This window comes from Pelodiscus sinensis, chromosome 13, assembly GCF_052426305.1.
Source record: "Pelodiscus sinensis isolate ZL-2025 chromosome 13, ASM5242630v1, whole genome shotgun sequence".
NCBI lineage: Eukaryota > Metazoa > Chordata > Testudines > Trionychidae > Pelodiscus > Pelodiscus sinensis.
The window spans coordinates 23,609,163-23,622,646 of NC_143064.1; the positions used below are offsets into that span (position 1 = coordinate 23,609,163).

The window sequence follows — 13,484 nt, forward strand, 5'->3', positions numbered from 1 at the left end:
ATGTCTGATGTAGTCAAGGGGAAAAAGAAACAGGAGACGCCTCTCCCCCCAAAATGGTCTTGGCAAATGTGGAGTAGCAGGTGTGATGCTAGATCAGTAGCACTATGATCTATTGTCAAATACTTGACAATGGATAAAAATTTCCAAATGGATCCACAGTGGTGGGAAAATCTTGAACTGTCAAGTCAATTTTTTCTTTTCTTTTTCTTTTTCTTTTTCTTTTTCTTTTGAATTTCTTGCAGATTTATAGGAAGCACAAGGGATGGGTGTGTATGTGTGTAATACAATAAAATAAAACTTCTGAAGTCTGGAAATGAAAACCAGCTGGGTTCAATCATCAAGATTGTTTAGATTCAAACTACCATGGGAATGACTGAAAAATCACAAAAGTACCATAAAATACAATAGAACTAATATTGCAACTATTAGTAAGAGAAAGTATTTTTGTTACTTATAGCTAAAGTGTTGGGGCAGAGCTTTTACCAGGGATTATGGGCTTTAATATATGGTTACATCTGCAGTTTACAGACCTCCTGAGATTTTTCAAAATTTGTATGCACACTAATAATAAATCACAGCCATGAGGTTATTACATCTTTTGTTTTTAGTAGGAATGGTGAACTAGTTTGAACCCCATTTAAAACTCAGACCTATTAGTCTCATTGCCCCCCATTTTACTGTGGTCAGTGTAGAACAAACACACAGTTGTTCTAAAAACATTATACAACTACAGTGTGTGATTAAAAAAAAGCTACTAACAATTATGACACTAGGATAAAATAGCCCATAAGAAATACTCTGTGTTAAGCAACTGGTTTATGGACGTGAGAGACCTCAATGGAATCACATCTTAAATTCATTCAAATTTTGATATACAAAATCCCATCCAGTCAACTGACAATAAAGAAATCTATCTTTTGGACGTGAATATGACCTTGGTGAGTGAAATTACAACAAATAATAGTGTGTGCAGGTAATTTTTTGAAACATGGGATAATAAAATGTCTTAATTGGCTTTTATGGACCCATATAATGGATGCTTACATAGTTAGTTCAGTTATATTTATACTCAACACTTAAGTGTTATGCAACTCCATGTGTGATGTTTTATATACATTTAATGCAGATCTGTGAATAATCTGCATATATGTTGGCATAACCTTCTGTTTATAGCCAGTGCCTCTGTCCTATGGAGTGGTAGTAAGTAATAGAATATTGAGATAAAATTTGGCAACTGAGTTTAATGAGTTTAATGGCTCTGGGTAGGTGGGTGGATGCTAGAAGTTTTTAGGGTTGCTGGGTTAGTTGGATGTGTATGTTCAGAGATGGTGGCGGATGCTTGGGTAGGGTATTTTCTGACTGAATAGTGCTGAGATTTCTGGGGTTGGCAGAGTGCTAGGGTGTCCACAATAGGGAAACGATGGTTTCTGAATGCTGTCAGGGGGAGGGTAGGAGACCTTGGGCCTTGCATGGGGATTGGTAGCTGGGATCACTGTGGGACTTAGTGAAAGACCAAAAAATAATTCGAAGAACCTGAGACCAATAGTGAGCTCCTTTACTTTGTATCCCCACGATCTAGATGGTCTAGATGGTGTTTGGTCCTGCCATGAGTGCAGGAGACAGGACTTGATGACCTCTTGAGGTCCCTTCTGTTCCTACGATTCCATGACTTTATGCCACTGCCTTCTCTTGCTTCTACTGCTCCTGCTAGTCTTTTCCTTCTGGAATCTAGTAGAGGGAACAGTGAGAAGGGAGGGAGATTGCAGTGCAGGTGCCACAGTGGCCCCTCCTAAGAAGAACTCCGCCTTGTCTACAGCTCATCTGGCTGCCTGGAGGTGTGGCTGGGCTGTGGGAATGTGTGGACAGGGTTCCCAAAAGGCTTGAGTATCACACAAGATGCATGACATTATGCAGTCCTCTTTACCTGAGTGAATACAGTATTCAAAAAAGACAAAGGATCCATGTTTGCCAGTTTTTTGGTAACCCTTAGAGCAGGAGTGGGCAATAATTCTTAATGGGGGGGGCCACTCCATGATTTTGGCAAGTTGTCAAGGGCCGCATTTCTACTGAGGGAGTGTAGGGTCTGGGAGAGAGATAGGGTGCAGGAGGGGGTTGTCATCTAGGGCAGAGGCTTGGAGTGCAGAGTCCAGAAGGGAGTATGGGTGCAGGAGAGGATTCTGGCTTGGCAGATGGGCTCTAGGAGGGGGTTCAGGGTCTGGGAGGGAGCTGTGTCCTGGGTGAAGGGGTACAGAGGGTTTGGGTGGTGACCTGGGGCAAGGGAATGAGATGCAAGGTCAGGGAAGGAGTTGTGACCTGGGAGAAAGGGATTCAAAGGATTTGGGTGGTGGCCTGGGGCAGGTAGTTGTGGGGGAGGGGAGGAAGAAGGTGGTACCAGAGGCAGGCTCTGGCTGGGAGGCGTTTACCTAGGTGGCTCCCAGCCAGCAGTTCTGTAGGAACCTGAAGGCTGCAGTTGCAAGCTGCTCCATGTGACTCTTCTCCCAGTGGGGTGGCGGAGGAAGGGAGGCAGGAGGCTTCACTGGCTGCCCCTGCTGCCAGCAAAATTTGTCAGCTCCTATTGGCTGAAAATTGGCCAATGGGAACTGAAAGATTTTGCTGCGGGGCAGGACAGAACACAAAGCCTCCGTCCTCACTCCCAGCATAGAGCAGTCACATTTAAAGCTGCAGCAGCTGCGCTGTGCTTAAGGGTCCCAGCGAGGCAGCTGCGGTCCAGATCCAATGGCTTGCCGGCCAGATGCGGCCCGCTAGCTGCCTCTTGCCCACCCCTGCTTTAGAATGTATCTGGATGCCCTACCTTCACTTACGTAAAACAGAGAGGATCAGGGGAAAACTAAAGTTCACTCATACTGTAGCCTTTTTCCTACTAATAATATTTACCAAAGACCCCAGAATCAGTGATAGCACTTAATGGCTTCCTTTAAAAAAAAACAAGAGCAAAGTGCTCATTCCTCTGCAGCATCCAGACTCTACTGGAGATATCAAAAGTGGGGGGCTCACAGCAGAGCTGTGGTTTCTGTGCTTTGACCTTTGGGGCACCCTGGATGTCTCTGAAGTATGGCCTGGCTGCATCTCCCCAAGGGTTTGCCATTGCCAGCCATTGTTTATTAGAGCACAGGGTACTCCCACCATGCTCCCTATGCAAGTGGGAGGGAATGGCACAGGGCCTGTTATGCTCGCTTTTTCTGGTGTATTTCCTTACACTGGGAAAATCCGCAGCTGGTTGCTTGAGCTGGCTATAACTCCTAACCAGACTAGCACAAAAAGGCTGCCATGGGGCTAAAGACTGAGCCCAATTAGTGTAAATGGATATTTAAAAACTGGAGAAAGCAGTGCCCAGTAGTGAAAGCAAAAGACTGGGTCCTGGAGTTTCTGGTCTCACTCAGTGTGACCCTGAATGGTTCACTAAGTCTTCACTTGTAAAAATTAGAATAATGAAACCTACTTTATAGAGTCAGGAAGATTTAATATTGGCACAGTGCTTTGAGATCTGTGGATTGAAGAATCTAGAGAAAAGAAGTATTGGTACAACTTCATAGGAAATATTCCCACTTACAGCTAAGCACACTAAAATGGGCAATCTTGGGATTCAGAAGAGTGCATCAACTGACTATTGCAATGGCGAAGGTGGAATTTTCCCCAAATAGTCATATCACAACTATACAACATTTTCATCACAATTCTTGCTTTAACAGAAATGATGAAATTTTACACTGAGATTTCTAATTTGATCAAAATTGTGGCTGGGTTTTTCAAAAAGCAAGCAAAGAACACAAGACCAGAGACAAAAATAATTAAAAATACTTGTTAAAATGTTCAGTTCTTCTTCGAACAGTGTCCTGTGGGTGCTCCACTGTAGGTGTCGGGGTTGTCCTGGTGCTGCAGATCGGAGATTTTTTTCAGCCGTAGTCTGCCGGACCGCGCATGTGGTTGTGGATGCAGCTCAACAGAGGGCAAAGGTTCCCCAACAAAAATCCAACAGCGCAGACAAGGACAGCAAACATCTAGACCTGTTTGGCCAAAAGGTATACTCTTTGGCGACGCTCACCTTACGCATGGCCAACTATGCAGCATTATTGGCTAATCACAACCTTGACAATTATGTGAAACTGGTCCCACTTACCTGACACTAAGCGCAATATTTTGAAGGCAGTTGTCCAGGAAGGCTACGCAGCCTCCAGAACAGCTCTGCATATAGGCTTGGACACAGCGGACACTGCAGCGTGCACCACAGCCACCTCGGTCATCATGTGCAGAGCCTCATGGTTACAGCAAGCAACTGTCCCAAAGGGCCTCCTGTCTAAGGTTGAAGATCTACTATTTGACAGGCAGAGTCTCTTTTCTGACAAAACAGACCAAGTCCTCCACTCAGGCAAGGAGTCCAGAACCACACTTAGGGTACGTCTACACTACAGCGCTAGTTCGAACTAACTTAGTTCGAATTAGTTAATTCGAACTAAGCTAGTTCGAACTAGCGCATCTAGAACTAAAAACTAGTTCGAACTAGCGTTTTGCTAGTTCGAACTAGCGCGTCCACACTGATTGGACGCAGGGGGGCATTTAAGGGCAGCTGAAACCGGTTCTGGCAGGGCATCAGGTCAGCAGTTGCTTTGTGTGGCTGCTGTCTGAGGCTATCTGAGGCTCGTGCTTAAAGGGACCCCCCCCTGGACAGCCGGTTCTCAGCTTTTCCTGCTTGCTTGCCAACCTCGCCGAGGGACAGCAAAGCGTCGGTCTCTGTGCCCGTCTGTGTCGGTGCTTCCCTTCGGGGGGGACTGCCGCAGGTGGCAACATGGAGCCACGGCTCGCCCTGCACCTTCTGGTGCACGTTCTGGACTTGCTACTGCAAGCCTGCCAGCAATGGCTCGAGGCTGCCTGGCACCACCTGGGGAACGTCAGCCCCCTGCCTCTCCGCCTGGCCGCCCTGGGGGCCGTGGAGCAGCCGCGGCGGCGCCCCGGCACCGGCGTGCCCCGCCGCATCTGGCGTCTGGACACCAGCAGCGACTGGTGGGACCGCATCGTCCTGGAGCGCTGGGACGACCGACAGTGGACCCAGAACTTTAGGATGAGGAGGGACACCTTCCTGGAGCTCTGCGAGTGGCTCGCCCCTGCCCTGCAAAGAAGGGACACTCGCATGAGGCCCGCCATCCCCCTCCAGAAGCGGGTGGCCATCGCCCTCTGGAAGCTCTCCACGCCGGACAGCTACCGATCCGTCGGGAACCAGTTCGGCGTGGGGAGATCCACTGTCGGAGCAGTGCTCATGCAGGTACGGCGCTCGTCGGCCACCGAGCCGGGGGGGAGGGGGGCTGCGAGGAGGGGATGGGCCGCCCCAGGGACAAGGGGGGGGCGGGAGGAGGCGAAGGCGCCCCGCACCGGAGGGGTCGGGCTGTCCCGGCCGTACTACACGCCGCCAGGGGGGTTGCTTCCGGGAGTGGGGCGCGGGGCACTGCCAGGGCACGCACGCTCCCAGCCACCCGGGCGCCCCACTGATTGACGCTTTGCTGTGTCTCTCTCCGCAGGTGGTCAAGGCCATCAACCGGGTGCTGCTCCGCAGGGTGGTCCGCCTCGCCGACCCGGATGCCGTCATCCGGGGATTCGGCGCCCTCGGCTTCCCCAACTGCGGGGGGGCCATCGACGGGACGCACATCCCCATCCGTGCCCCGGAACACCAGGCGTCCCGGTACGTGAACCGCAAGGGGTACTTCTCCGTCATCCTGCAGGCCGTGTGTGACCACCGGGGACAGTTCACGGACATAAATGTGGGCTGGTCCGGCAAAGCACACGACGCCCGGGTGTACCGGAACTCCTCCGTGTGCCAGCGGCTGCAGGACGGGACCTTCTTCCCCGACCGCCACATCAGGGTCGGGGACGTGGACATGCCCGTCTGCCTGGTGGGGGATGCCGCCTACCCACTGCAGCCCTGGCTCATGAAGCCCTACACGGGGCACCTCAATCCCTCCCGCCAGGCCTTCAATAACAGGCTGAGCAGGGCCCGCATTGTGGTGGAGGGGGCCTTCGGGCGACTGAAAGCCCGCTTTCGATGCCTCCTCACCCGTCTGGACCTGGCCGAGCACAACATCCCTCCCGTGGTGGCGGCATGTTGTGTGCTCCACAATTTGTGTGAGCGGAAGGGGGAGGCTTTCTTGCCAGCCTGGATGGCTGAGGCTGACCGCATGGCTGGACACTACGGTCAGCCCCGCACCACCGCCGTCCGGGAAGCCCAGCGGGGGGCCATCCGGATCCGGGAAGCCCTGCGGGAGAGCTTCCAGGTGGAGGAGGAGGAGGACTGACCTCTCCCTGCATGCCCCACCGGGGCCTTCTTCCACCCTACCCCCCCCCTTCCCCTTTCCCCTCCCTATCTACTGTACAATAAAGACACCTGTTTTTCAAACAAAAACGTCTGTTTATTTCAGAGAACTGGGGTGGGGGAGGGAGGAATGAAGGTGGGAGAAGGGAGGGGGAAACCTGGGACGAGGGAGCTGGAAGGGGAGGGGAGGGAAGGGAGGAAGGGAAAGGAAAGCTCAGGGGTGGGAGTCTGGGTGCCTCTCCCGTCTCGCCACACTGCGGGTCCGGGGGCGTCGGTGGGGAATGGTTGTGGAGGGGGGGGCAGAGAGGACAGGGGGTGTGGATGAAGCAGGAGCGGAAGCAGGAGCGGAAGCAGGAGGAACAGGAGGAGCAGGGGGAGCAGGGGGAGCAAGAGGGGGATCAAGAGGGGGAGCAGGGGGAGCAAGAGGGGGAGAAAGAGGGGGAGCAGGGGGAGCAAGAGGGGGAGCAGGGCGAGCAGGGGGAGGAGGAAACGGGAAGCGGTCTAGCAGGCTCTGGAGGTGGCCTCGCAGGGCACGGCCCTGCTCCTCCAGGGCCTCCAGACTCCTCTGGCGCAGCCTGAGGTCCTCCTGGACCCAGTGGTCCTGGAGACGGAGCTGTCGGTCCAGGAACCGGAGATGCCGCCTCTGGTAGTCCTCCTGGTTCCTGGCTGTCCTGCTTGCCCGGGCGCGGGCGGCTGCTGCAGGCGGTGTGGTGCGCCCTGCAGTCCCCGGTGCTGCAGCTGTGGTGCAAGAAGACCAGCGGTCAATTACCCCAGGGGCCCAGGTGTGTGAAACCCAGCTCCCCTCTGCAAGGCCAGGGCCCCTGCAGGATCCCCAGCTGCTGCTCCGTAGTGGGCAAGGCCCAGGCGCACGGTCCCGGGGCTCCCTCTCGCCCCAGCCCCCCGTACACATAAGGGGAACACGAGGGTACTCACAGGTGGACGCCTCCCCGGCCTCTGATGATGCAGGCGAGCGGCTCTGTGGGGTGCCTCGGGGGTCCCGGGTCCTGGGAAGGCTGGCGGCAGGCTCCTGGCTCTCAGAGCCCTCTTCCTCCTCCTCGGTGTCCAGGAGCGGTCCCTCTGCCCCGGGGTCAATCACGTCCCGGGGGGCAGGGACGGCATGAGGCCCCAGGATGCGGTCCAGGGCATGGAAGTGGGGGCAGGCCTCCAGGTCAGCCTCTGGCAGGCAGGCCCGGGAGTAGGACTGCCGCAAGTCTTTAATCTTGCAGCGCACCTGCTCCCGGCTGCGCTGGTGGCCCCTGGCGGCCAGGCTGGCAGCCATGCGTCCATAGACGGCCGCGTTCCGGTGGCTAGTGCGGAGATCGTGGACATTTGAGGCTTCCCCCCAAACCTCGATGAGGTCCACGATCTCCGCACTTGACCAGGCGGGCGCCCGCCTTTTGCGCCCCCGGGCAGGCTCCCGGGAGCCGCCAGGCTGGTCGTGGGGAGCAGTGGAGGGCTGGGAGCCCTCGGATGGCTGGCTCATCCTGTGGCAGGTGCAGGCTGTGCAGGCACGGGTGCTGGCAGCCTTGCAACTGGCACAAAGTGAGTAGCCAGCCCATGGCCCTTTAAGGGCTCCGGGGCCGGGAGGGGGGCAATAGAGTTTCCCTGGTGTTGGCCAGAGTGGCCACCAGGGAAACCTGGGAAGCCTTAGCCTCCCACTAGTTCGAACTAAAGGGCTACACAGCCCTTAGTTCGAACTAGCTAGTTCGAACTAGGCGTTAGTCCTCGTAAAATGAGGTTTACCTAGTTCGAACTAAGCGCTCCGTTAGTTCGAATTAAGTTCGAACTAACGGAGCGCTAGTGTAGCGCATAGGAAAGTTAGTTCGAACTAACGTCCGTTAGTTCGAACTAACTTTCTAGTGTAGACATACCCTTAGAACCCTGGGGATGTATACACCACCTTACCGACATAAGAGGTACACACCATACCAAAAACAAAGACCATTCTCCCACCAAATGCCCTCAAACAGACAGCATGACCAGCAATGTAACAAAAAGCACCAACGAAGAAGACGACCTCCACCAAAAGCGTCTGGCCAGCACAACACCAGACAGCAGGTTTGATGCGCTGGTCGAGGGACTGAGAACCATACCTCTAAACAATCTCACTCATGCCGCGGACACTTTATTCCATCATCATAAGGCCCTTTCAACAACGATGGGCTCATATCACCACCGACAGATGGGTTCTTCAAACCATCGAGCTAGGTTATACCATTCCCTTCACATCGATACCTCCTCCCTCCCCTCCCACCCTGTCCCTCTTCAGAGACCCATCTCACGAACCCCTGCTAAGGCAAGAAGTACTTCGTTTACTGACCATCCGGGCAATAGAGAAAGTCCCAGACAAATTCAAGGGCAAGGGTTTTTATTCCCCATACTTCTTAACCAAGAAAAAGTTGGGGGGTTGGAGGCCGATCTTAGACCTTTGAAGCTTAAATTGTTATCTTCGAAAGCAACATTTCCAAATGGTTACCCTAACCACAATCATCCCGGCACTACACAACGGAGACTGGTACACGTCCCTCGATCTCCAGGACACACATTTTCATGTGGTCATCCACCCGGCCTACAGAAGGTTTCTTCGTTTCTTCGTTTCCAATACAAGGTCCTGCCCTTTGGTCTTTTGTCGGCTCCCAAGGTTTTCTCCAAGACTCTGGCCGTGGTCACAGTCTACAGCTCATGGGACATATGGTATCCACGTATGTCATGGAACACGCGAGGTTACACTTCCGCTGCCTTCAATACTGCATAGCCACAATATATACTCCAAACACTCACGACGTCCACTGGAGGGTTACAATCCCTGTCTATGTCAAAAAATCACTAACTTGGTGGTCTAGCCCCGACAATCTGATGTCAGGCATACCCTTTCATCTTCCCCAGCTGACAATACAGCTGACTACCGACGCATCACTTCTTAGGTGGGGTGCCCACTTGAAACACAAACAGGTACAGGGCCTATGGTCCCCTGAAGAATCATTGATGCACATCAATTTCCTGGAACTATGGCCAGTCCACAATGCCTGCCAGCACTTCCTCCCCGTTATCCAGGGCCAAGTCATACGAGTCCTCACTGACAACATGACCACTGTATATTATATAAACAGACAGGGGGGAGCTCAATCCCGATCCATTTGCACCAAAGCGATACATTTGTGGAATTGGTGCAATCATCATAAGATCTCCCTTCTTGCGGAGTATCTCCCTGGGCAGCAGAATTCCACAGCCAATGCACTGAGCAGACACTTCTCCATGAATCACGAGTAGGCACTACATCCAGAAGTACTCTCCACTATATTCCATCACTGTGGGTTTCCAGCAGTAGACCTATTTGCCACATGCCTCAATGCAAAATGTCCCCAATACTGCTTGAGGGCCAGGATTGGACGGAACTCCAGGGGAGATGCCTTCTTGTGCAGTTGGTGTCACCGTCTCCTATACGCCTTTCCCCCCACGCCCTTAATCCCCAGATTCCTGGAAAAGATAGCTATAAACAGAGCTACTGTCATTCTCATATGTCTACACTACCACCCTAGTTCAAGCTAGGGTAGTTAATGTAGTCATTCGAAGTTGCAAATGAAGCCCGGGATTTAAATATGCCAGGCTTCATTTGCATCTTGCCGGGCACCGCCATTTTTAAATCCCCGTTAGTGCGGACACCGTGCCCGCGGCTACATGCGGCACGGAGTAGGTAGTTCGAATTAGGCTTTCTAATTCGAACTACCGTTACTCCTCGTGGAACGAGGCATACTCATAGCTCCCTTTTGGCCATGACAAACATGGTTCCCTTACCTCTATCACATGTCGGTTCATTCTCCATACCCTCTGCCTAGGTGCCAAGACTTGCTCACACAGAATCGTGGACACTTGAGTCATCTGCAGATCGACCACCTTGTGCTGACAGCCTGGTACCTGATTGGTTCCAACAAACAGAAATGATATGTTCATAAGCTGTCAAACACATCCTAATACATAGTAGAAAATCTACCACATGTACCACTTACCTTCATAAATGGTTCTCATCATGGTGTTTGGAGACACACGTAGATCCTTACTTTGTGCCTATTCACCAGATTCTGGACTACCTCATAAGTGCTGCATAGTCCTGTCTTTTGTTTCAGCTAGACCGGTCTAACACGGCTGCATCTCTATCACTATCATACGTCTTAAAGACTCCAGCCTTACCTGCGCTTCTCTTAAGGTACATATAGCTGTTATCACTGCTTTCCGCCATGTAGTAGATGGCTACTTGGTCTGCCCACATCCCATGACAGAGAGAGGAAAAAAACAAAAAAAGAAGAAGTGGGACCGCTAATGACTGAGGATGGAGTGGAGGTTAAGGATAATCTAGGCATGGCCCAATATCTAAACAAATACTTTGCTTCAGTCTTTAATGAGGCTAATGAAGAGCATAGGGATAAGGGTAACATAACAAATGGGAATAAGGATATGGAGGTAAATATTACCATATCTGAGGTAAAAGCCAAACTTGAACAGCTCAATGGGAGTAAATCGGGGGGCCCAGATAATCTTCATCCAAGAATGTTAAAGGAACTGGCACATGAATTTGCAAGTCCATTAGCAAAAATGTTTAATAAATCTCTAAACTCAGGGGTTGTACCATTTGACTGGAGAATTGCTAATATAGTTCCTATTTTTAAGAAAGGGGAAAAAAGCGACCTGGGTAACTAGGCCTGTTAGTTTGACATCTGTAGTATGCAAGATCTTGGAAAAAATTTTGAAGGAGAAAGTAGTTAGAGACATTGAGGTTAATGGCAATTGGGACAAATTACAACATGGTTTTACAAAAGGTAGATCGTGCCAAACCAACCTGATCTCTTTTTTTGAGAAAGTAACAGATTTTTTAGATAAAGGAAATGCAGTGGATCTAATCTACCTAGATTTTAGTAAGGCATTTGATACAGTACCACATAGGGAATTATTGGTTAAATTGGAAAAGATGGGGATCAATATGAAAATTGAGAGGTGGATAAGCAACTGGTTAAAGGGGAGACTACAGCGGGTCATACTGAAAGGTGAACTGTCAGGTTGGAGGAAGGTTACTAGCGGAGTTCCTCAGGGATCAGTTTTGGGGCCAATTTTATTTAATCATTTTATTACTGACCTTGGCACCAAAAGTGGAAGTGTCCTGATAAAATTTGCGGATGACACAAAGTTGGGAGGTAATGCCAATTCAGAAAAGGATCAGGATATCATACAAGAAGATCTGGATGACCTTGTAAATTGGAGTGATAGCAATAGGATGAAATTTAATAGTGAGAAGTATAAGGTTATGCATTTAGGGATTAATAACAAGAATTTCAAACGGAAACAAGTACAGAGAAGGGACAATAGGATGATCCGAGACTCAAGGAGCTTGGTTTGTTTACCTTAACCAAAAGAAAGCTGAGAGGAGACATGATTGCACTCTTTAAATATATTAGAGGGATAAATACCAGGGAGGGAGAGGAATTATTTAAGCTTAATACCAATGTGGACACAAGAACAAATGGATATAAGCTGGCTAGTAGGAAGTTTAGACTTGAAATTAGACGAAGGTTTCTAACTATTAGAGGAGTGACGTTCTGGAACAGCCTTCCAAGGGAAGTAGTGGGGGCAAAAGACATATCTGGCATCTTGATGAGATAACATGATCTTCGTAACTAATTGACCTTTCATTATCAGTGGTAAATAGGCCAATGGAGGGATGATAGGAGTTACTATAGAGAATTTTTCCTGGGTGGCTGGCTGGTGAGTCTTGCCCACATGCTTAGGGTTCAGCTGATCACCATATTTGGGGTCGGGAAGGAATTTTCCTCCAGGGTAGATTGGCAGAGGCCCTGGAGGTTTTTCACCTTCCTCTGTAGCATGGGGTACAGATCACAGCTGGAGGATTCTCTGCATCTTGGGGTCTTTAAACTATTTGAAGGTTTCAATATCTGAGATATAGGTGAGAGGATTATTCCAGGAGTGGGTGGGTGAGATTCTGAGGCCTGCATTGTGCAGGGATGGCTGACCTCTTTTCACACCATAGACAATCGGCAGACCCCTGGGACATGGAGCTAGTCCTCAATGCATGTTTGCAACTATTGAGCAGTCCAGCAGCCACCCCCTGCTCCTGCTCCTGCTCCTACTCCCACCCCAGACTCATAGACTCAGAACACTCCCTCCCTTGCTCCTGCCCCAGCTCCTGCTCCTCTGGCTTCTCCCCTCAGTCCCCTCCCCATGGCCACAGAGGGCCTCGCACATGAGACAGTGGGACCACCTGAGGCAGGCACCAGTCCCAGCACCATCCCTGAGCCTCCCCTGTTCTTCCCTTTCCATACTCCACCTCACTCCTCCCAGGTTCTTTTCCCAGTCTCTCCCCAGTTTTCTTTACCCCAATTAAAAAAATAGAGTTAATTGGTTCAAAACAAAAGTCTTGTTTATTTTATCAACAGAGGAAGGGGAGGGGGAGAGAAGAGAAATGGGGAAAGGGCAGGCAGTGGAAGAGAGGGGTGTGGGAGGAAAGGAACAGAGGGGCAATGCACAGGCCCCTTGTGAGGAAACTTAGGGGAGAGTCTCATGGGTGTCCTTGGCTGAAACAGTCCTTTATGGCCTCCCAGATGCACTCACCCCTCTCATGGGCCTGCCAGATGGCAGTCGTGTGCAGCTGCTGAAAGGCCTTGGTGAATTGCTTGGGCTCTACCCCCCACCCTGGCAGAAATGTCTCCCCCTTGGTCTCACAAATATTATGGAGGACACAGCAGGCCACCATCACTTGAGGGATGTTCCACTCACCAAGGTCCAGCCAGGTGAGGAGGAAGTAGAATCTCCCTTTGAGACGCTCAAAGGTGCCCTCCACCACAATGGGGACCCTGCTGAGCCTGGAATTCCTTTGTGGGGTCCAGGTGCCCAGTGTAGGGCTTCATAAGCTAGGGGAGGACAGGGTAGGCTGTGTTCCCCGCAGTGCACATTGGCAAGTCCACAGCCCAGACAGAGTTGTGAGTGCCATCAATGGCCCCTCCAGCAGTTGGGGAAGCCCATTGTGACAAAGCCAGTGACGATGGGGTCTGCATCACCCAGGAGGATGAGCTAGCACAGCAACATGGTGTTGATGGTCCTCACCACCTAAACGAGACAAATAGGGAATCACAGGGTTGCCAGTACCCACAGAAGTTCC

General features: G+C 51.2%; 2 protein-coding genes and 1 long non-coding RNA gene across 3 annotated transcripts in view; 1 reads left to right on the forward strand and 2 right to left on the reverse strand.

Annotated features, from left to right (window-relative positions):
- The window catches only part of ZDHHC15 (zDHHC palmitoyltransferase 15), a 242,127-nt gene that overhangs the window by 71,219 nt on the left and 157,424 nt on the right, over positions 1-13,484 (forward strand). The gene's annotated exons all lie outside the window — the stretch shown is intronic.
- Positions 3,763-13,234, reverse strand: LOC112543571 (uncharacterized). The gene is made up of 3 exons (XR_012906902.2): positions 13,103-13,234; positions 10,115-10,234; positions 3,763-4,025 (listed from the first exon to the last, which is right to left on the reverse strand). It is a non-coding gene; the product is annotated as an uncharacterized LOC112543571 (long non-coding RNA).
- Positions 6,503-7,920, reverse strand: LOC149523646 (uncharacterized). Its single transcript, XM_089781857.1, has 2 exons — positions 7,253-7,920; positions 6,503-7,057 (listed from the first exon to the last, which is right to left on the reverse strand). The coding sequence occupies exons 1-2, from the start codon at positions 7,800-7,802 to the stop codon at positions 6,534-6,536; spliced, it is 1,074 nt and encodes a 357-aa protein (XP_089637983.1). The 5' UTR covers positions 7,803-7,920; the 3' UTR covers positions 6,503-6,533.